Genomic DNA, 24,992 nt, shown 5'->3' with positions numbered 1-24,992 from the left:
GTGTCGGGATCGCTGGTAAGTCGCTATGTGTGACTCCAGCTTTACCCTACCCTCAGCAAGAACTGAGGCTTCTCCCTGTAGGTTCCTGTCCTGAGTGACTGTCCTGTATCCTCCTCACTCACTCAGTGCTGCACTGCTGCTGAGGCTGAGCTGAGTCGGCTGACTTTAACTAATAGTTTATTATAGTATATGTGTGAGTCTACATGAGACCAATTTGCTGTCACTTGAGTTTAACCCCTCTACAGTCACATGCCATGTACTGTATGCCATGCATGCATGTCTGAAGCTAGGAGGAGTGTATCACTTTAAATATTTCCACTCACTCCAGCACAGACAGCACACATTTCTCTCTGTCTCCTGACAGCTCCGCCTCCTCCCAGATAAATCACTGCCACTGCCTGGCGCCAGAAAAAGAAAAAAAAAAGAAAAAAGAACCGGCTCGTTCACAGTGCAGAGCCGGCTCATTTCGTTCCCAGCGGGGAGCCGGCTCTTTGAATCGGATCGTTCATGAACGACACGCCAGTCACAGTCCCCGCACTGCGCCGTCTCGACTTCTGGTAATCATGACGTGCTGTCTGAAGTCGTCAACTGGCGACCGAGCGGCGCCGAGATAGTGACGTCACGCGGCGAAGATGGCGGAGAAGTCGAGGCTTTATTCAGGAGGCTTTAGCGCAGGTGACTAGAACATTTACTGCTAACGAGAGCAGCTCGGTGTGATGGCCGCCCGGGCTGACTGCTGCCGCCGCCGCCCCGGGGAAGCCATGAGTGATGTGTGAGAGATGAGGGAGACTGTGGGGGGAAGGCAGCTGAGGCACCAGAGAGTATAGTGCGGGAGGATCGGTGTCCTGGGCAGCAGACATGGCGTCTACAGAGGTAGAGAAGGACTGACTGCAATATATTCCGTCATGTTGACCCCCGCCACATGGAATATATGGCGCTATACTAATAACCCCCTGCGCTTGTAGGGGAGGTGCACATGGAATATATGTAGATTACAGGGAATATAATATACACCTGTTTATATGGGATATGTGCTCATTCCCCTATTATCTACATATATTTCATGTTCATTCCCCCTATCAAGCACAGGGAATATAATATACACCTGTTTATATGGGATATGTGTTCATTCCCCTATTATCTACATATATTTCATGTTCATTCCCCCTATCAAGCACAGGGAATATAATATACACCTGTTTATATGGGATATGTGCTCATTCCCCTATTATCTACATATATTTCATGTTTATTCCCCCCTATCAAGCACAGGGAATATAATATACACCTGTTTATATGGGATATGTGCTCATTCCCCTATTATCTACATATATTTCATGTTCATTCCCCCTATCAAGCACAGGGAATATAATATACACCTGTTTATATGGGATATGTGCTCATTCCCCTATTATCTACATATATTTCATGTTCATTCCCCCTATCAAGCACAGGGAATATAATATACACCTGTTTATATGGGATATGTGCTCATTCCCCTATTATCTACATATATTTCATGTTTATTCCCCCCTATCAAGCACAGGGAATATAATATACACCTGTTTATATGGGATATGTGCTCATTCCCCTATTATCTACATATATTTCATGTTTATTCCCCCCTATCAAGCACAGGGAATATAATATACACCTGTTTATATGGGATATGTGCTCATTCCCCTATTATCTACATATATTTCATGTTCATTCCCCCCTATCAAGCACAGGGAATATAATATACACCTGTTTATATGGGATATGTGCTCATTCCCCTATTATCTACATATATTTCATGTTTATTCCCCCCTATCAAGCACAGGGAATATAATATACACCTGTTTATATGGGATATGTGCTCATTCCCCTATTATCTACATATATTTCATGTTCATTCCCCCCTATCAAGCACAGGGAATATAATATACACCTGTTTATATGGGATATGTGCTCATTCCCCTATTATCTACATATATTTCATGTTCATTCCCCCCTATCAAGCACAGGGAATATAATATACACCTGTTTATATGGGATATGTGTTCATTCCCCTATTATCTACATATATTTCATGTTCATTCCCCCCTATCAAGCACAGGGAATATAATATACACCTGTTTATATGGGATATGTGTTCATTCCCCTATTATCTACATATATTTCATGTTCATTCCCCCCTATCAAGCACAGGGAATATAATATACACCTGTTTATATGGGATATGTGCTCATTCCTCTATTATCTACATATATTTCATGTTTATTCCCCCCTATCAAGCACAGGGAATATAATATACACCTGTTTATATGGGATATGTGCTCATTCCCCTATTATCTACATATATTTCATGTTCATTCCCCCCTATCAAGCACAGGGAATATAATATACACCTGTTTATATGGGATATGTGCTCATTCCCCTATTATCTACATATATTTCATGTTCATTCCCCCCTATCAAGCACAGGGAATATAATATACACCTGTTTATATGGGATATGTGTTCATTCCCCTATTATCTACATATATTTCATGTTCATTCCCCCCTATCAAGCACAGGGAATATAATATACACCTGTTTATATGGGATATGTGTTCATTCCCCTATTATCTACATATATTTCATGTTCATTCCCCCCTATCAAGCACAGGGAATATAATATACACCTGTTTATATGGGATATGTGCTCATTCCTCTATTATATACATATATTTCATGTTCATTCTCCCTATAAAGCACAGGGAATATAATATACACCTGTTTATATGGGATATGTGTTCATTACTCTATTATATACACATATTTCATGTTCATTCCCCCCTATCAAGCACAGGGAATATAATATACACCTGTTTATGTGGGATATGTGCTCATTCCTCTATTATATACATATATTTCATGTTCATTCTCCCTATAAAGCACAGGGAATATAATATACACCTGTTTATATGGGATATGTGCTCATTCCCCTATTATCTACATATATTTCATGTTCATTCTCCCTATAAAGCATAGGGAATATAATATACACCTGTTTATATGGGATATGTGTTCATTCCCCTATTATCTACACATATTTCATGTTCATTCCCCCCTATCAAGCACAGGGAATATAATATACACCTGTTTATGTGGGATATGTGCTCATTCCTCTATTATATACATATATTTCATGTTCATTCTCCCTATAAAGCACAGGGAATATAATATACACCTGTTTATATGGGATATGTGTTCATTACTCTATTATATACACATATTTCATGTTCATTCCCCCCTATCAAGCACAGGGAATATAATATACACCTGTTTATGTGGGATATGTGCTCATTCCTCTATTATCTACATATATTTCATGTTCATTCTCCCTATAAAGCACAGGGAATATAATATACACCTGTTTATATGGGATATGTGCTCATTCCCCTATTATCTACATATATTTCATGTTCATTCTCCCTATAAAGCATAGGGAATATAATATACACCTGTTTATATGGGATATGTGCTCATTCCTCTATTATCTACACATATTTCATGTTCATTCCCCCCTATCAAGCACAGGGAATATAATATACACCTGTTTATATGGGATATGTGTTCATTCCCCTATTATCTACATATATTTCATGTTCATTCCCCCCTATCAAGCACAGGGAATATAATATACACCTGTTTATATGGGATATGTGTTCATTACTCTATTATATACATATATTTCATGTTCATTCCCCCCTATCAAGCACAGGGAATATAATATACACCTGTTTATGTGGGATATGTGCTCATTCCTCTATTATATACATATATTTCATGTTCATTCCCCCCTATCAAGCACAGGGAATATAATATACACCTGTTTATGTGGGATATGTGCTCATTCCTCTATTATATACATATATTTCATGTTCATTCCCCTTATCAAGCACAGGGAATATAATATACACCTGTTTACATGGGATATGTGGGGCGCCAGCACACTGCGTCTAGGAGGGGAGTGGGGCGCCAGCACAAGTGCGTATAGAAAACACATGGGGCCATTAAAAGGAATCTGAAGACTTACCTTTTCCAACCAGCCTACAACCTGCAGTAACCACCGATCCACCAAACCGCTGCACGACCAGCTCTACCCTCACCTACTGTATCCTCACCCATCCCTTGTAGATTGTGAGCCTTCTCGGCCAGGGTCCTCTCTCCTGTACCAGTCGTGACTTTTATTGTTTAAGATTACGGTATTCGTATTTATGATGTATATCCCTTTTCACATGCAAAGCGCCATGGAATAAATGCCGCTATAATAATAACTAGATTATGGCCCGATGCTATCGCATCGGGAGGATGCGATAGCATCACACCTCTTGCCATGTTAACCCTCAACACACACACTCCTCAACACACACTCCTCTCACCTTTCAGCATCTCCACTCGCATCCACTCACTCTTTCACTCCACATACGACCCTTTCTCTCTCACTCCATCTCTCATACTCACACCGTCATCGTCGCTGCCCCGACATCTTCCTCCGCCGCCGCGATCCTGGATCCAGACGTTCTCCAGGCCGCCGACATGTTCTTGCGGCGACGCCATCTTGGATTTCGTGAAATCCCGCGATATTCAAGATGGCGTCGCCGCAAGAACATGTCGCTGGCGTGGACGACATCGGGATCCAAAATGGCGTTGGCGTAATCTCGCGAGATTTCGCCGACGCCATCTTTTTGGATCCCGAGTCGTCCACGCCAGCGACATGTTCTTGCGGCGACGCCATCTTGAATATCGCGGGATTTCACGAAATCCAAGATGGCGTCGCCGCAAGAACATGTCGGCCTGGAGAACGTCTGGATCCAGGATCGCGGAGGAAGATGTCGGGCAGCGACGATGACGGTGTGAGTATGAGAAACGGGAGTGAGAGAAAGGAACGTATGTGGAGTGAAAGAGTGAGTCGACGTGAGTGGAGGTGAAAGGTGAGAGGAGTGTGTGTTGAGGCGGTGTGGTGTGTTGAGGGTTAACATGTGCGTGTGTGTGGTGACGTCACCGGTTACAACTGGACGGAAGTTGTTACAACCGGAAGCTGCTTAGGGCATTTATTATTATAGATAATATAGTAGGGATGTGGGGCCATCATACTGTGTACAGCATGGGTTTGGGGCCATCATACTGTGTTTATAGGGCTGTGAGGACATCATACTGTACAGTATATAGGTAGGCTGTGGGGATAGCATACTATATAAAAGTTTGCTGGCAGAGGGGTATACTACTGTGTATTTTGGGTAGCTGTTGGGCCATCATACTGCAAATAGGGCAATTTTACTTGTGTCACACCACGATATAGAAGCTACAGAGAGCGTTCTTTGGCTGCTAGAACTCTGTTCAGCAAAAGTCACCTTGTAGCCGCAGCCTAAATTTATGGATGCAGCCCGCGCCCTAACTGGATTTTTCTAAGTGGTCAACATATCTGACTGATATGTTGATAAGCTGAGTTACTGATAGGTTATGTTACAATTGTTGCAGAAATAATGCAGATTTTACCATTTGCGTTGCATAATGTAATATACTTACAGTTGTGGCCAAAAGTATTGACACCCCTGCAATTCTGTCAGATACTACTCAGTTTCTTCCTGAAAATGATTGCAAACACAAATTCTTTGTTATTATCTTCATTTAATTTGTCTTAAATGAAAAAACACAAAAAGAATTGTCCTAAAGCCAAATTGGATATAATTCCACACCAAACATAAAAAAAGAGGGTGGACAAAAGTATTGGCACTGTTCGAAAAACCATGTGATGCTCCTCTAATTTGCGTAATTAACAGCACCTGTAACTTACCTGTGGCACCTAACAGGTGTTGGCCATAACTAAATCACACTTGCAGCCAGTTGACATGGCTTAAAGTTGACTCAACCTGTGTCCTTGTGTGTACCACATTGAGCATGGAGAAAAGAAAGAAGACCAAAGAACTGTCTGAGGACTTGAGAAACCAAATTGTGAGGAAGCATGAGCAATCTCAAGGCTACAAGTCCATCTCCAAAGACCTGAATGTTCCTGTGTCTACCGTGCGCAGTGTCATCAAGAAGTTTAAAGCCCATGGCACTGTGGCAAACCTCCCTAGATGTGGACGGAAAATAAAAATTGACAAGAGATTTCAACGCAAGATTGTGCGGATGTTGGATAAAGAACCTTGACTAACATCCAAACAAGTTCAAGCTGCCCTGCAGTCCGAGGGTACAACAGTGTCAACCCGTACTATCCGTCGGCGTCTGAATGAAAAGGGACTGTATGGTAGGAGACCCAGGAAGACCCCACTTCTTACCCCGAGACATAAAGCCATGCAGGAGTTTGCCAAAACTTACCTGAAAAAGCCTAAAACGTTTTGGAAGAATGTTCTCTGGTCAGATGAGACAAAAGTAGAGCTTTTTGGGCAAAGGCATCAACATAGAGTTTACAGGAGAAAAAAAGAGGCATTCAAAGAAAAGAACACGGTCCCTACAGTCAAACATGGCGGAGGTTCCCTGATGTTTTGCGGTTGCTTTGCTGCCTCTGGCACTGGACTGCTTGACCGTGTGCATGGCATTATGAAGTCTGAAGACTACCAATAAATTTTGCAGCATAATGTAGGGCCCAGTGTGAGAAAGCTGGGTCTCCCTCAGAGGTCATGGGTCTTCCAGCAGGACAATGACCCAAAACACACTTCAAAAAGCACTAGAAAATGGTTTGAGAGAAAGCACTGGAGACTTCTAAGGTGGCCAGCAATGAGTCCAGACCTGAATCCCATAGAACACCTGTGGAGAGATCTAAAAATGGCAGTATGGAGAAGGCACCCTTCAAATATCAGGGACCTGGAGCAGTTTGCCAAAGAAGAATGGTCTAAAATTCCAGCAGAGCAATGTAAGAAACTCATTGATGGTTACTGGAAGCGGTTGATCGCAGTTATTTTGGCTAAAGGTTGTGCAACCAAGTATTAGGCTGAGGGTGCCAATACCTTTGTCTGGCCCATTTTTGGAGTTTTGTGTGAAATGATCAATGTTTTGCTTTTTGCTTCATTCTCTTTTGTGTTTTTTCATTTAAGACAAATTAAATGAAGATAATAATACCAAAGAATTTGTGTTTGCAATCATTTTCAGGAAGAAACTGAGTATTATCTGACAGAATTGCAGGGGTGTTAATACTTTTGGCCACAACTGTAAGTGTAATTCTGAGCTTTTATGAGCTGCATGTGAATGAAAAAACTAAACCTGTAATTACACAGCATGAATTCCATTCAGAAAATCTGTAAAATAAATCTGCTTATAAGACCCATGTGCACGTAGCTTTATTGCGCACAGCAGTGCTTGTCTGCTGGCTGTAGTTTCATACACATTCTCTACTTTTGCTTATAGGGTCTGTGTCGCGCTTTAGCCAGTCTTCCCAAGACTGTGATGTCCTCACCACTGAGGATTGCTCAGGCAGTGATGATGACTCCAATGATCCAGATATAGTTGGAATGCCCCCAGGCCTGAGCACTTACTGGAAAGCAGCTGTGAAGAAACCCAGTGATTTCAGTGCATGGAGTAAACTTATTGCGTGTGCAGAGATAGAGGTAAGACTACGTTTAAATGCACCCGCACTTTCCTTTGTATAAAGGGTTGTCCGGTCTTGTGATTAAAAGTCTGCAGTCAGTTTGTGATTGCAGACTTCTGAATCATGGCAGTATGCAGTGTGCACTCTGTCAAAATTTCCCTGTATTACCGGTTAGAATGGGTAGTCACTAGTGACGAGCGAGTATACTCGTTGCTCGGGTTTTCCCGAGCATGCTCGGGTGATCGCCGAGTATTTGGAAGTGCTCAGAGATTTCGTTTCTGTCTCTCGTAGCTGCATGATTTGCGGCTGCTTGACAGCCTGAATACATGTGGGAATTCCCTAACAAACAGGCAATCCCCACATGTATTCAGGCTGTCAAGTAGCTGCAACATGCAGCTGCGGCAACAGAAACTAAATCTCCGAGCACACCAAAATACTCGGAGATCACCCGAGCATGCTCGGGAAAACCCAAGCAACGAGTATACTCGCTCATAACTAGTGCTCACGACTGCAAGTATATGATTTGCCTACCTACGGTCACATGAACAGCTATAGTGTACAATTATTGCACTACTTAGTACCATCAGGGTTGTCAGAAGTGTAGCTTGGAGAGTCCCTTAATAATAAAACTTCACTTTTAATCAAAATCTTAAAAAATGGACCAAAACAGTGACACAAAAAGAAACCACTTGTATAAAGTGCTCGTGCATACCAGTGCTCAGATAAAAATTGGTTTGGTCTCACCAATGTACAGATGCTTTTCCACAGCAGGTTTGCCTCAGACCCATAGCAGGATCAGTTGTCCATAGGGAGGGAAGGACAATTGATCCTGCTATGGGTCTGAGACGAACCTGTTGTGGAAAAGCATCTATATATTTAAGATTTTGATTAAAAGTGAAGTTTTATTATTAAGGGACTCTCCAAGCTATACTTCTTCTACGGTCACATGCCAACTAGACATGCTCTTCTCTCTATTAACTTGTATTGAGAGAAACCAGATATATCTATTCGGAGTGTGGCTGCAAGTATAGAAATTGCTGCCTTGTGACGGCCTGCTTTTCGCAGCAGTACTGGGGAATCCTGACAGCGTGCGCACCACACGCTGTCAGGAAATAAAGTCTGCAGCCAATTAGCACGACTGCAGACTTGTATTACAAAACCAGACAACCGATTTGAAGCATACCTTTAACTTCAGGCGACTTTTAAAAAAATAAGCTGTTGTGTGTGTACTTAAGGAATAACACTATTGCTGACCATTATTTGTTCAGTGAGTGAAGACCAGTTGTTGTAGTGTCTTCCCTACCCAGGGACATGAGGTATTCATGTTCATCTTTATGTAGCACATGTTCACAAGCAGCAGAAACATGTAGGACATTATAACGCAGTACTGAGCAGTATAGCTGAGAATCCACCTCTAGATAGCAGCTCAATATGGTCTCTCTCATTCTGATTCTTCCTCCACTTCCCCTCTGCAAATACTTCCATTGGCAGCTGTAATCTGATCTCTCAGTGAGCTAGCGGTAAGTCGGGATACATTTCTTTATCGCCTTATTGGGGGACACAGATTACCATGGGTGTATGCTGCTGCTGATAGGAGGCTGACACTATGCAAAACAAGAAAATTAGCTCCTCCCCGGCAGTATACACCCACCGACAGGCACCAAGCACCTCAGTTTGTGCTTAGTGTCTGTAGGAGGCGGACCGGGATCTCCCCAGATCCGCAGTTAACTTTTTTTCCCTTAGGTTTTCTAGTAGAACGTTTTTAATTCTTTGTCTTTTGTCTTTCAGATTCAAGTCGGGAAACAGGGTGTAAGTTTCACCCTGCTTTCCCATATCAGGCGGCTGAGCGAGCAGTGTGGCGTACCCCACATCGCAACTCTCAGTACCGCTGGCAGGACTTTTTTCCCTATCACCTTCTGGTGCTCTGGGTTGTGGACAGGTGGCTGGTCATTGCCAAATCCCCCTCCTCACCCCTCTCTCAGGACAGGCCTGAAAGGAAGACGGCGATCGCAAGTAGTGCATCCTCCTCATCCAACAAGAGGTTAACGCCGTCTTCTGCAGGATGCGGGTACAGAGGACATTTCCCAGCGGCATGCTCTTCAGGGACGTCAGGTAAGTGCCTATACGATCCCTCCAGCCCCGCAGTGTTACCAGAGAACCCATCGGCAGTAACAGCTACAGGCTTCCCTGTTTGAATCTCCCGCCTCCCCTGCCTGCCGCGCACTGCTCTCCTCAGCCGCACGCCTCGCTATCTATATTCAGGGGGGCACAGAACAATTCACAGCCTGGGCAGGGATTTCAAGGGAATCTGCGGGCATTGTACCTTAATATCGGCGGTTTTTTTTTTTATTGTCCCGAGTAGTTATCAGGTACCGGGCTGCGGCGGCGTCAGTTTCACTTTCATTTTCGTTTCAGCGCGCTTCTTCCTCCTTCTGAGCGCGCTTTCCTGCGCGCCTTTCCTATCCTATCACAGGGCTCCTTTCTCTTTTGCCTAGCCAGCCCCCTTCTCCCCGCACCCTCCCCGCTGCCCTTATCCAATCGCGGCTCAGCTACTAAGCTCCGCCTGCCGCTTCCTTTATACAGTAGTTCCTGGTCGTCTTTTCTCTTCCTGTGTTGCATGGGGGACACTCTGCTCGCCTGAATCTCTGTAGGGCTCTGCGGCTCAAATTAGCTCCTCACCGCAGTTTTTCTCCCTAACTCATGTGGCCATTCAGCGCAGGTTACTTATGCCCAACCCTTCAAGGGGTCTCAGCTTCAGGCCCACAGCTACCCACTACGCTTGTGCGCGCTGTAATAAGAAGTGGGCTTCAGGTCAGTCGTCCCCCTTCTGTCCGTCCTGCAGACCTTCCATTATGTCTGCCTCTCAGGAGCACACCGAGTCCCGGGATGAGGATACTCCACCTCCCCCAGAGTGGGCCGTGGTAATGCCTCAGTCGGTCGCTGATTTGACTAACGTTTCTCAGCCTCTGGTCCAGGTCTTAGAACGATTGCCTCAGCTAGCTACAGCCACCTGCGCACCGACCGCATCTCAAGGTGAGTCGTCCGCACCTGACCGCGACCTTCAGAGGGAAAGATCGGGCAGGAGTTCTAGGAAGCGAGCTCTGTCTACTTCATCCTCCAGCTCGCAGGGTCCTGCTGCCTCTCCTAGGGTTCCTTCGCCCTCCTCAGAAGACGACCTTGAGTCAGATGATGACTCCCAGTCGGGGTCTAGTTCAGACGCCGACAACGCATCTAAAACACGGGACATGGTCGATAGTCTCATTTCGGCTATCTCCCAAACCCTTAAAATTAAGCAAGATAAAGCTCCCCCTCAGGAAGGCTCTGTGCTCTTTAAACGAGCAAGGCCCCCATCTCGAACTTTTCCCAATCACAAAGAGTTCGAGACTACCTTGCCCAAACACTGGGAGCGCCCTGAGCAACGTTACTCAGGCCGCAGGTATTTAGACGTGCTGTATCCCTTTGATGTGGACCTGCTCACAAAGTGGACCAAGACTCCCGAGGTGTATCCCCCAGTGTCACGGATAGCCTCAAAAACGGTTCTATCCCTTCCAGATGGGGCATCTCTTAAAGATCCTACGGACAGGCAGATTGAATCTCTGGCTAAGTCAATCTTTGAGGCATCCGGCGCCTCCCTCTGTCCTATTTTTGCATCCGCCTGGGTGGCGAAAGTCATTTCCGCTTGGGCTAAAATTCTTCGCAGGGGCATCTTAGCGACAGCTTCTCAAGACGAGTTAGCAGATCAGATTAACCATACGGGTAAATACCTTTTGGCCGCCTCCTTGGACGCGGCCAGGTGCGTAGCTAGGGCTAACAGCAATGTAGTCGCTATACGCCCAGTCCTTTGGCTAAAGTCGTGGAATGAGGATACTACTTCAAAAAAGTTGCTTATTAATCTGCCATTCCATCGATCTAGGCTCTTTGGAGCCAAGCTGGATCAGATAATCTCCGATGCCACTGGTGGTAAAAGCACTTCTCTCCCCCAGTCTCGACCAAAACGCTTTTTTAACAGAATGGGGTTTTCGTCCGTTCAGGTCTTTTCGTCCCTTCTCTTCCACGGAAAGATCTGCTCAGCAAGATCGCTCTTCCACCACAAGGGAGCGGGAGCAGAAAAAACCTTCTTACAAACCCGCTCCCCGCTGGAGATCTAGAGGTCTTCAGGCGCCAGTTCCGGCAGGTTTTCCTCCAAGTGACGGGTCACCCCCACCTGGAAGTTCTTCCAGGGTGGGAGGCAGACTTTCCTTTTTCGTCGATGCTTGGCTGTCCGCTGTCGACGACACTTGGGTCAGAGAAATCGTCGCATCCGGTTACAAGATCGAATTTGCTCCCCCCCCCCAAACAGACGTTTTTTTCCTGTCTCGACCCCTGAGACAGCGGTCCCTGATTCCAGGGTTCCTTCAGGCCATTTCCTCCCTTCTTTCCGCCGGAGTGATTGTTCCCGTCCCCCCAAACGAACTGTTTTCAGGGTTCTACTAAAATCTCTTCGTAGTCCCGAAGAAAGACGGCTCCCTTCGCCCAATCCTGGACCTCAAATTACTCAATCGCCACGTGAAGATTCTTAATAGTAATAATAATAATCTTTATTTTTATATAGCGCTAACATATTCCGCAGCGCTTTACAGTTTTGCATACATTTTCATCACTGTCCCCGATGGGGCTCACAATCTAAATTCCCTATCAGTATGTCTTTGGAGTGTGGGAGGAAACCGGAGTGCCCGGAGGAAACCCACGCAAACACGGGGAGAACATACAAACTCCTTGCAGATGTTGTCCTTGGTGGGATTCGAACCCAGGACCCCAGCGCTGCAAGGCTGCAGCGCTAACCACTGAGCCACCGTTCTTCATTTCAAAATGGAGTCCCTTCGGTCGGTGATAGCCTCAATGGAACCCGGAGAATTCCTCTGCTCGGTGGACATACGGGATGCCTATCTTCACATCCCTGTTTGTTTGCAACATCAGAAATATCTTAGGTTTGCGATTCAGAAAAATCACTACCAGTTCACGGCTCTCCCCTTCGGCCTAGCCTCCGCTCCCCGTTTTTTCACGAAGGTGATGGTGACAGTCATGGCCATCCTTCGCACCAGGGGGATCCTCATCATCCCTTATCTGGACGATCTCTTGATCAAGGGCTCGTCTCGCCAAGACTGCCTTCAGAGTCTTCAGATAACCCTGGACACTCTCTGCCGTCTCGGATGGCTAGTCAACAAGGAGAAGTCCATTCTGATCCCCACGCAGCGTCTGACTTTTCTGGGCATGGAATTCGACACGAACCTGGGCCGGGTGTTTCTTCCGAGGGAAAAATTTACGGCTCTTTCCAAGGGAATCAAAATCCTCAAACGGCCAGCGCCCATCCCCCTTCGGTCCTGCATGAAGGTTCTGGGGAAGATGGTAGCTTCCATGGAAGCAGTGCCCTTTGCACAATTTCATCTTCGTCCCCTCCAGCTATCCCTTCTTTCAGCCTGGGACAAGTCCACGCTGTCCTTGGACCGTCCCATTCTCCTCCTTCTCAGAGTGAGGCAATCCCTGACTTGGTGGGCAATGCCAGAGTCAGTTCTACAAGGGAGGTCTTTCCTTCCGCTTCAGTGGCAAGTCATCACCACCGATGCCAGCCTTCTAGGCTGGTGAGGGGTGTTCCATCAGAAAACTGTCCAAGGCCGCTGGAATCCACAGGAATCTCTTCTGCCTATCAGTCTTCTGGAGATCAAAGCAATCTTCCTGGCCCTTCTTTGCTGGAAGACTCTCCTCGTCGGCAAGCCAGTCCGCATTCAGTCGGACAACGCCACGGCTGTGGCGTACATAAGCCACTAGGGGGGCACTCGCAGCAAGCAAGTAATGTCAGAAGTGCCAAGATACTGCACTGGGCGGAACGTTACGTTCCGGCAATCTCAGCCGTTCACATTCCAGGGGTGGAAAATTGGGCAGCCGACTTTGAGTCGTCAAGGTCTAGCATCAGGCGAATGGGCTCTTCATCCCACAGTCTTCGATCAGATATGCCAGCGCTGGGGCTCATCGGATATCGATCTCATGGCATCTCGGATGAACCACAAAGTTCCGCGCTTCGTAGCCAGGTCCAGGGACCCTCTAGCCGTCACTTGCGACGCCCTAGTAATTCCGTGGTCCCAGTTCCGACTTCCTTATCTGTTTCCGCCTCTTGCCTTGATCCCACGAGTGGTCAAAAAGATAAAATCGGAAGGCGTACCAGTTATTCTAGTGGCGCCAGACTGGCTGAGACGACCTTGGTACGCGGAGTTGGTGAACATGCTCGCGGACGTCCCCTGGAGGCTTCCAGACTGTCCGGATCTTCTCTCGCAAGGCCCCCTTTACCACGAGAATTCTCAGTCTGAGTTTAACGGCATGGGCATTGAGGCCGCAATTCTGAGAGAATCAGGTTTGTCCGACCAGGTGATTCAGACTATGATCGGAGCCAGAAAACTGGCCTCTTCCCGCATTTACCATAGGTACTGGAAGGCTTTTTTCCGTTGGTGCGACGATAAAAGTCTTTCCGATGTCCTTTTCTATTTCATCCATACTTGGGTTTCTCCAGTCTGGTTTAGAGGCGGGTCTGTCCCTCAGTACCCTCAAGGGCCAGGTCTCCGCTCTATCTATCCTCTTCCAAAGAGAGCTCGCTTCCTTGTCGCAGGTTAAGACCTTTCTCCAAGGGTTCGCCCATGTGGCTCCCCCTCATCATTCGCCGATAGACCCGTGGGATTTGAATCTCGTCCTTAGCGCTCTTCAAAAGGCGCCGTTCGAGCCTATCCAGGACATTCCTTTATCCCTTCTCTCATGGAAGGTAACCTTCTTGATTGCCATTACATCCATCAGAAGAGTTTGAGTTGGCGGCCTTGTGATGTCGTTCTTTCATTTCTTCCGAAGGTGGTGTCCTCTTTCCACATCACTGAGGATATCGTTCTCCCATCTTTGTGTCCTGCTCCTTCTCACCCTCTTGAGAAGTCTCTCCACAAACTGGACGTAGTTAGAGCCTTGCGTGTCTATCTCGCCCGGACCTCTTCTTTTCGTCAGTCCGATTCTTTGCTGGTCATCTCTGAAGGTCGCCGGAAAGGGCTTCCGGCTTCCAAATCCGCGATCGCTCGCTGGATTCGTTCTACCATTCTGGAAGCGTACCGACTTCAGGAAAAACGGCCCCCTACGGGAGTGAGAGCTCACTCCACCCGGGCTGTGGCGGCTTCGTGGGCCATTCGTCACCAGGCTTCAGCTTTACAAACTTGCAAGGCCGCGACCTGGTTGTCCTTGCACACCTTTGCGAGGTTCTACAGGGTTCATTCCCAGGCCTCGTCTGATGCAGTTGTTGGTAGGAAGGTTCTGCAGGCGGCGGTGGCACACCGGCCGACCTAAGCCTTTCCTATTCTTTCGTTCCTTATTGCTGTTCCCGCCCTTGGGACTGCTTTGGAATGTCCCATGGTAATCTGTGTCCCCCAATAAGGCGATAAAGAAAGATGGATTTTTGGTTCTTACCATAAAATCTCTTTCTTGGAGCCTTCATTGGGGGACATAGCACCCTCCCTGTTTAAGTTGTACCGTGTTGGGTCTTTGAGTCCCTTGTTGGGTTGGTACATATGTTTAGAGTTTTCTCGTTGCTTCTCCTACTGCTTTCTCACCAACTGAGGTGCTTGGTGCCTGTCGGTAAGTGTATACTGCCGGGGAGGAGCTAATTTTCTTGTTTTGCATAGTGTCAGCCTCCCAGCAGCATACACCCATGGTAATCTGTGTCCCCCAATGAAGGCTCCAAGAAAGAGATTTTACGGTAAGAATCAAAAATCCATCTTTTACTAGTTTTTCAGTGTGAATGATGTGTTCATGAGGTGAAGTCTCTCATAAGTGTAGAAATCTAAGTAATAATAATCTCCTGCTGATAAAACAGTGATTTTTATCAAAACTGCAGCAAGCAGCCTAGTAAATGACACATCTCTGGAATCAGGTTCTTTGTCTCTACATCATGCTGCTCTCAGATTAGGTGGCAAAACCTGCTGACGGATTCCCCTTAAGAGATGGTGGTGTTCTTTTTCACTTGGCGTTTATTTAGCGTTCATTTTTCACACATTTCTCAGTTTTTTTTTTTCCTTTTGGTTTACATAGCTTTTTGTCATTAACCTCCACAGAAAAACCTGGCAGCTTGTAGGAAAGCCTATGATGCCTTCTTTACGCGTTTCCCATATTCTCATGTATTTTGGAAGAAATATACAGACATGGAGCAGCATTTTGGCAACGCAAAAGAGGCTGAAAAGGTACGTGTGTCACCACTCCAGAAGCTCATCGTATATTACTCTCGTGGACTCGGGTAGTTAAACACCTTACAATGACATAGATTGTTTGGAAAGTCCTCCGGCAATTTAGTAATTACACAGAATTTCAAGCTCTTCCATTGTTTCATTCAGAAGAGGCAACATTTTTCGAGGAGCTGATTCTGCAAGGTGTTCCATATTGATTTGATGACGTACAGCAGTTGACATAGATTTAGGGCTGTGCATATTCAGCAATAATAATAATCAGTATGTGCTGAGTTGATATTGGCAAATGTAATATGTGCCAAACCAGTGTTCCCCATATCAGTAATACTGCCACAAATAAGTACGATGGATCCTTGTGGATTACTCTCATTTCTAACCATGCCATCTGCATGGTTCAGAAATTGTAATTTTCACATAGATTCGAGGGTTTAATTACCATACATATTGAGTTTTTTCCTGGAAGTGAAAATGACATGGCAAATAAAGGGCCAAGGAAACCGTGGAAAATGAAGGGTCATTCACCTGAAGTTGCCATATATTGGAGAAACAGAACAGAGACCTGAAATTGAAGATGCTGGAATTTCTGGAGGATGGCTTGTTCCATGTACATCAGCAGGGCAACTGAGACCAGTGAATAGCTGCAGAGCTGTGGACGTGACCTCACCGCCGCAGCCGATCAATAAAGACCAGAGCAGGTGAGACAGCGCTGGAGTTCTGGAGGGTAGGTAGCTCGTTTTTATTTGTTCACTTTTTCACCTCCTTGGATTTTGGGAGCAATAATCTTTGAAGGGGGGGGATAACCCCTTTAAGTATTTGCATATCACAATCGAGTTTTGCAAATATCTCAATCTCAGCACTACAAGTTTAACCCCTTCACGACCTTTGACGCCACGTAGGCGTCATGAAAAGTCGTGCCAGAACGACCCATGACGCCTATGTGGCGTCATGACTTTAAAGCCCCCCTGCGGGTCGGGTGACCTAGGTCACTGAAAGGTCACCCGACCCGCAGATACAGGGGGCTTTGTTCTTCGCCACAGGGGGCGTGGCTTCGCCCCCACGTGGCTACGATCGCTCTGATTGGCTGTTAAAAGTGAAACAGCCAGTCAGAGCGATAGTAATATTTCATCAATGAAAATTGATGAAATATTACAATCCAGCCATGGCCGATGCTGCTGTAGCATCGGACATGGCTGGAGACACCGATTCCACCCCCCCCCCCCGCAACTGAATGACAGCGGTGTCATGATCTGCCCCCCTCCCATTCCCTCTGCTCCCCGCCAGCTTCCGATAACCCCCTCACCCCATCTCACCTCCCCCGGCACCTTCTAAGTCCCCCTGTCGCTCCCGGTGTCCGGCGGGTCCGGTTCATGGGCGCCGCCATCTTTGAAAATGGCGGGCGCATGCGCAGTGCGCCCGCCCGAATCTGCCGGCTGCAGATTCCATTCTTTCATTTTGATCACTCTCACAGTGATCAAAATGAAAGAAAAAGTAAATAAACCCCCCGATTATCACCCCCATAGGTAGGCACAACTAATAAAATAAAGAAAATATTTTTATTTTTCCATTAGGGTTGAAAAGAGGGTTAGGGTTGAAAAGAGGGTTAGGGTTGAAAAGAGGGTTAGGGTTGAAAAGAGGGTTAGGGTTGAAAAGAGGGTTAGGGTTGAAAAGAGGGTTAGGGTTGGAAAGAGGGTTAGGGTTGGAAAGAGGGTTAGGGTTGGAAAGAGGGTTAGGGTTGGAAAGAGGGTTAGGGTTGGAAAGAGGGTTAGGGTTGGAAAGAGGGTTAGGGTTGGAAAGAGGGTTAGGGTTGGAAAGAGGGTTAGGGTTGGAAAGAGGGTTAGGGTTGGAAAGAGGGTTAGGGTTGGAAAGAGGGTTAGGGTTGGAAAGAGGGTTAGGGTTGGAAAGAGGGTTAGGGTTGGAAAGAGGGTTAGGGTTGGAAAGAGGGTTGGGGTTGGAAAGAGGGTTAGGGTTGGGGTTGGAAAGAGGGTTAGGGTTGGAAAGAGGGTTAGGGTTGGAAAGAGGGTTAGGGTTGGAAAGAGGGTTAGGGTTGGAATTAGGGTTAGGCTTGTGGTTAGGGATGTGTTGGGGTTAGGGTTGGAGTTAGAATTGAGGGGTTTCCACTGTTTAGGCACATCAGGGGGTCGCCAAACGCGACATGGTGCAACCATTGATTCCAGCCAATTTTGCGTTCAAAAAGTCAAACGGTGCTCCCTCCCTTCCAAGCCCTGACGTGTGCCCAAACAGTGGTTTACCCCAACATATGAGGTATCAGCGTACTCAGGAAAAATTGCACAACAACTTTTGGGGACTAATTTCTCGTGTTACCCTTGGGAAAATAAAAAATTGGGGGCTAAAAAATTATTTTTGTGGAAAAAAATGATTTTTTTCATTTTCACGTCTCTGCATTATAAACTTCTGTGAAGCACTTGGGGGTTCAAAGTGCTCACAACACATCTTACATACGTTCCTTGGAAGGTCTAGTTTCCAAAATGGGGTCACTTGTGGGGGGTTTCCACTGTTTAGGCACATCAGGGGCTCTGCAAACATAATGACGACCGCAGACTATTCCATCAAAGTCTGCATTTCAAAACGTCACTACTTCCATTCCGAGCCTTGACGTGTGCCCAGACAATGGTTCCCCCCCACATATGGGGTACCAGCGTACTCAGGACAAACTGGACAACCACTTTTGGGGTCCAATTTCTCCTGTTACCCTTGTGAAAATAAAAAATTGCGGGCTAAAAAATCATTTTTTGAGTAAAAAAAAGATTTTTTATTTTCACGGTTCTGCATTATAAACTTCTGTGAAGCACTTGGGGGTTCAAAGTGCTGCTCACCACACATCTAGATAAGTTCCTTGGTGGTCTAGTTTCCAAAATGGGGTCACTTGTGGGGGGTTTCCACTGTTTAGGCACATCAGAGGCTCTGCAAACGTAACATGATGCCCGCAGACCATTCGATCAAGTCGGTATTTCAAAACGTCACTACTTCCCTTCCGAGCCCCGACGTGTGCCCAAACAATGGTCCCTCCCCACATATGGGGTATCAGCATACTCAGGGCAAACTGGACAACAACTTTTGGGGTCCAATTTCTCCTGTTACCCTTGTGAAAATAAAAAATTGCGAGCTAAAAATTCATTTTTTGAGAAAAAAAAAAGATTTTTTATTTTCACGGCTCTGCGTTACAATCTTCTGTGAAGCTCTTCGGGGTTCAAAGTGCTCACCACACATCTAGATAAGTTCCTTGGGGGGTCTAGTTTCTAAAATGGGGTCACTTGTGGGGGGTTTCCACAGTTTAGGTACATCAAGGGCTCTGCAAATGTAACATGATGCCCGCAGACAATTGCATCAAAGTCTGCATACCAAAACGTCACCACTTCCCTTCCGAGCCCTGACGTGTGCCCATACAGTGGTCATCCCCCACATATGGGGTATCAGCGTACTCAGGACAAACTGGACAACAACTTTTGGGGTCCAATTTCTCCTGTTACCCTTGTGAAAAAAAAATTGCGTGCTAAAATTCATTTTTTTTGAGGGGAAAAAAAATGATTTTTTATTTTCACGGCTCTGCATTATAAACTTCTGTGAAGCACTTGGGGGTTCAAGGTGCTCACCACACATCTAGATAAGTTCCTTGGGGGGTCTAGTTTCCAAAATGGGGTCACTTGTGGGGGGTTTCTACTGTTTAGGCACACAGGGGCTCAGCAAATGTAACATGACGCCCGCAGACCATTCCATCAAAGTCAGCATTTCAAAATGTCACTACTTCCCTGCTGAGCCCCAACGTGTGCCCAAACAGTGGTTCCCCCCCACATATGGGGTACCAGCGTACTCAGGACAAACTGGACAACAACTTTTGGGGTCCAATTTATCCTAGTACCCTTGTGAAAATAAAAAATTGCCAACTAAAAAATTTTTTTTTAGGAAATAAAAAGATTTTTTATTTTCACTGCTCTGCATTATAAACTTCTGTGAATCACCTGGGGGTTCAAAGTGCTCACTATGCATCTAGATAAGTTCCCTAGGGGGTCTAGTTTCCAAAATGGGGTCATTTGTGGGGGAGCTCCAAAGTTTAGGCACACAGGGGCTCTCCAAACACGACATGGTGTCTGCTAACGATTGGAGCTAATTTTCATTTCAAAAAGTCAAATGGCGCTCATTCCCTTCTGCGCCCTGCCGTGCACCCAAACAGTGCCCCCCCCCCACATATGGGGTACCAGCGTACTCAGGACAATCTGGACAACAACTTTTTTGGTTCAATTTCTCCTGTTACCCTTGTGAAAATAAAAAATAGCGTGCTAAAAAATCATTTTTGAGGAAAAAATTTTTTATTTTCACTGCTCTATGTTATAAACTTTTGTGAAGCACTTGGGGGTTCAAAGTGCTCACTACACATCTAGATAAGTTCCTTAAGGGGTCTAGGTTCCAAAATTGTGTCACTTGTGGGGGAGCTCCAATGTTTAGGTACACAGGGGCTCTCCAAACGCGACATGGTGTCCGATAACGATTGGAGCTAATTTTCCATTCAAAAATGGCGCTCCTTCCCTTCCGGGCCCTGCCGTGCACCCAAACAGTGCCTTAGTATCTCTGTACTCAGGAGAAATTGCCCAACAAATTTTAGGATCCATTTTATCCTGTTGCCCATGTGAAAATGAAAAAAACTGAGGCTAAAAGATAATTTTTGTGAAAAAAAGTACTTTTTTTTTTTTTTTTACGGATCAATTTGAGAAGCACCTGGGGGTTCAAAGTGATCACTATGCATCTAGATAAGTTCCTTGGGGGGTCTAGTTTCCAAAATGGGGTCACTTGTGGGGGAGCTCCAGTGTTTAGGCACACAGTGACTCTCCAAACGCGACATGGCAAGCGCTAAATATTCCAGCATATTTTCCATTCAAAAAGTCAAATGGCGCTCTTTCCCTTCTGAGCCCTGCCGTGCGCCCAAACAGTGGTTTTTGACCACATATGAGGTATCGGTGTACTCAGGGGAAATTGCCCAACACATTTTAGGATCCATTTTATCCTGTTGCCCATGTGAAAAATGAAAAAATTGATGCTGAAAGAAAATTTTTGTTGGAAAAATTAAAATGTCCTTTTTTTCCTTCCATGTTGCTTTAGTTCCTGTGAAACACCTAAAGGGTTAATAATCTTCTTGAATGTAGTTTTGAGTAGCTTGAGGGGTGCAGTTTTTAGAATGGTGTCACTTTTATGTATTTTCTACCATATAGACCCCTCAAAGTAACTTCAAATGTGAGGTGGTCCCTAAAAAAAATGGTTTTGTAAATTTTGTTGTAAAAATGAGAAATCGCTGGTCAACTTTTAACCCTTATAACTTCCTTAACAAAAAAATATTTTGCTTCCAAAATTGTGCTGATGTAAAGTAGACATGTGGGAAATGTTATTTAGTAATTATTTTGTGTCACATAACTCTCTAGTTTAACAGAATAAAAATTCAAAATTTGAAAATTGCGAAATTTTCACAATTTTCGCCAAATTTCTGATTTTTTCACAAATAAACGCAAAAATTATCGATCTAAATTTACCACTAACATGAAGCCCAATATGTCACGAAAAAACAATCTCAGAATCGCTAGGATGCGTTGAAGCATTCCAGAGTTATTACCTCATAAAGGGACACTGGTCAGAATTGCAAAAAATGGCCAGGTCATTAAGGTCAAAATAGGCTGGGTCATGAAGGGGTTAAAGGGAACCTGTCAGCTGATTCATGTCGCCCAAACAAAAGGCAGCATGGATCAGAGACTAGCCCCTTACAAACTTGTATGTCTTACTCTGAAACTGTAGCATTTCAGAGGAAAATATAGTTAAAAGCGCATCTAGAAGCAAAGGCTTCCCTCGTGCCTGCTCAGGTAGACGGATGGGCCTCTTCCTATACACACACATAGGGAGTCAGTCTAGCTATATAGGTGTTAAGAAGTCAGCGGCCTCACTTTTCAGTCATCACGAAGGATTGCAATGAAAGTAAATGCCTCTAGGTATAGGACATAACATAGATTCCGCCATTCAGAACAGCTGATGGTTACAGTTTACCTCAAAAAGTCAGTATGTACGTATGTTTGTAAGTTTGTATGCACCAAAATACAAATATTGCAGAGTGACAAGTAATTACCGGCTCAAGCAAGACTCGAGGAGCTTACCCTTTAAAGTCCCTCATTAAAATTGGCATTTCTCACCGTTATCGCCCTAAAATCTCTTGGGTAGATGATGTCAGAGCGGATAGGGTTACAGCGGTTTGAGTTCAATCACCAGATCCTTTTGTCCTGGAGATAAGCCGCCACCAGTCTTGTGGTTGCTTTCAGTGCTCTCCCCATTAAAAACATATGAACGTTAGGTCAAGAGGGGGAGAGAATTTTATGACCTGCTTAAGAGGTAATAAGGGTGAAATGAGATGAAAGTATCATAAGTGATTTGGACAATAGTCCAGCAATCTTTTGTATCTAAAAGGGCGAGAGACATGTAGTGATACATGAGCCAGCCACCTTCCAGTATTAGTCTAACCATAGATCAGAGATGCATTAGAGCACGTGAAGTGTAATAGAGATTATTTCATGAAAGATTCAGTTGTCTGGAATATTGGAAAAGAAGTTAAATTAGGAAAATAATAGGCTTTCACTAAAAAGATGTGATTTACGGCACACCGTGGATTTGATTTTCTGGGATAGCACATTCCACACAACTGGAGCAGTGTAAGGAAAATCCTGGAGAAGGAAGTTCAGACTTATATTAATGTTAAATTAATGACAGAACTTTGAACACATGTTGTGTGACAGACAATGGCAACATACGACATATTAATAATAATCTGTTATTGGATGTGAAGATCAGTAAGTATGTTAAACACATTTTAAAATGGCAATAATAAGATGACGTCCATAGAAGAGACACGGGGGCTGAACAGGCTGTATCCACAGCAAGAGTTTCTCTTCTTTGATTGCTACTGCCGATCTTGCATGGCTCTGGAGCCAGAAGTCGAGACAATGAAAGAAGACTTTGAGTAAAAACCAGCATTTCCTACACTACAATCATCTTTAACTATTAACCAAGTCACTTCTGTTACAGTCTGGAGAATTATGGATAGAGAAGAAGAGCTGATACCTGGACGTCAGATCCCAAGTATTCTGCTCCCTGGAGATTTTTTTTTTTTTCCAGAAGCCTAAAATTGGGGAAAAAAGTGTTCTTTTCAGTTCCTTTCTCTTATTAACATTGTAGAGGCAGCAGTTGGGTGAATACTGACAAAACATTTGCTGTAAAATCAATTTCCTAATGTAAAACCTTTCCTTTGCGCTGCAACACAAATATTGACACTTGGAAGATATCCGTGATTGGCAGAAGGTTTTGTGTAACGGAAAAATTCAGAGATTCTTATTTATTTTACTCGATTATATATTATAACATAATATATTATATTATATCATATATATATATAATATTGAATTATAATCACGTACATTTAGACCTCGTACAGCTATTGTTTTGTTGTAATTCCCTATTGTGACTCTCTTTTCATAATCGTTAAATAATAAATAAAAAAAAAATATTGTAGTTCAAAGGCTAAATTAGTTTCACAACTTGACTCTCGTCTCCTTCACCCACAGACTAGTTATATTATTTGTGTTGACTTTTGTATAGAATGTTTCTCTTTGTGATTTACGTTTCTTCCTCCTTTTAGGGTCCCAACACAGTATTAAAGGGGTTTTCCACTACTATGATATTGATTACCTATCTTTATGATAAGTCATCAGTATCAGATCGGAGGGGCTCCACTCAGCTGTCACCAGTCCCTGGGTGTATACTTTGCTTATTAGCCCCGCAGATCCGAGCAGAGTATTACACAGATATGTGGGGAAAATATGGTACATTGAAATGCCATAAATGTATTTTCCTGTAATTTTTGATCATACATATTGTACATGACAGGAACATTCTCTCAAAGATCACATTGCAGCCTGTGGTTGACATATAGCTTCTGCCTTCCGTACCACAGGATGCCTGAGTACAAGGCATTGAAAAGTTTCAAGTATTAAATATTTACCGATATCCACTATCACAAAGGGCCCCTATCCACCCATAGCACCACGGATCTTATATTGATGACCTATACTAGAGGCTCGTGCAGGCGTCCGTATTACCAGCCGATTGCGATCCGCAAAAACATCGGATTGCACTCGGGAGCAATGTTTTTCTGTTTGGCTGATATTTTTCTTTTGAGAAAATCACTGCATGCCTGAGTTTGATCTGGTTTTCTGATCGCAGTATGCTTTGCAAGTTAATCAATCCGTGGAAAGCACATTGGACTGCACTCGGTTGGCATCTGATTTCTGCACACGGACACAATGGAGAAGATGGAGACTTTTTTTTTCTCCATTTTCTCCACATTCTACAGAATCGGATCACACTGTGCCAACGCTCCGATCAGAATGTGAGACGCATGTTCTGTCCAATTCTCTTGGGTGAGAGAAAACATTAAGTGTGACCATAGCCTAAAAGAATTCATCAATATCAAAGTAGTGGGAAATTCCTGTTAAGTGTCATCTTTGCCTGCTAAATCAGCGCTTCTCAAACTTTTACTACTGGAACCTCACCGCCAAGGGTCACACCCACAACCAAAATTACAATTCTTGCTCAATTGTCATTTTGTCTCATAACTTAAAAATAAAAACAAAATGAGTCAATTATATTTTCTAAGCTAAAATGAAAGAACTTGTACAATTTATTATCACCACTGTAAAAAACAAACAAACTACCTCCTCAGCTGTGCCTCACCCAACAACTAGAGGGCGCCTCATGGTTTGAGAAGTAGTTCTGTAAATCATGTGTCCTCTAAAGCCCCAGGGAAGGCAGCTGCAGAGTGTGGGGGGGGGAATGCTTTCCTCAAGTTCATAAACAGGCAGCAGCACTTCTGTACACGGATTGACATCCTAGCGGACACTAGGGCCGCCATTGGAATTTGTTGAGAGCACTGTGCCATTTTTCCCATCTCCAAATGTTCTAAGCTGTGTTTATACATGTATGGTCCAATTCGTCATTTGCATTTTTTTTTTAAGCTTCCTCTTTTTTTTTTTTTTTTTTTTTTTTTTTTGTTGGTCTTGTGGGATTTGTGCAATTTTTTACCCCCCCCCCCCAAACTCCTGAAAATGGTTTCCGCGCAATTCACAAATGTTTGTCAAAATAAAAAATACACT

At 44.6% G+C, this 24,992-nt stretch overlaps 1 protein-coding gene across 4 annotated transcripts in view; it reads left to right on the top strand.

Moving 5' to 3' along the window:
- Positions 1–440: 440 nt before the first annotated feature.
- The window catches only part of LOC141058302 (pre-mRNA-processing factor 39-like), a 71,493-nt gene continuing 46,941 nt past the window's right edge, over positions 441–24,992 (top strand). Inside the window, exons 1-3 of one of the 4 annotated variants that reach the window (XM_073554499.1) lie at positions 441–675; positions 7,375–7,574; positions 15,670–15,795. In XM_073554499.1, coding sequence (XP_073410600.1) covers positions 633–675; positions 7,375–7,574; positions 15,670–15,795 — 369 coding nt within the window. In that variant the 5' untranslated portion in view covers positions 441–632. Of the gene's footprint in view, positions 676–711; positions 874–7,374; positions 7,575–15,669; positions 15,796–24,992 lie in introns of those variants that run through there. The other 3 variants (XM_073554497.1, XM_073554498.1, XM_073554500.1) reach the window with 3 other exon arrangements.

The sequence above is a fragment of the Dendrobates tinctorius genome, unplaced genomic scaffold, assembly GCF_039654945.1.
Source record: "Dendrobates tinctorius isolate UK_male_01 unplaced genomic scaffold, ASM3965494v1 ptg000211l, whole genome shotgun sequence".
Taxonomy (NCBI): domain Eukaryota; kingdom Metazoa; phylum Chordata; class Amphibia; order Anura; family Dendrobatidae; genus Dendrobates; species Dendrobates tinctorius.
The sequence above is the reverse complement of the archived record's forward strand: the minus strand, read 5'-3'. Positions and strand labels throughout refer to the sequence as shown.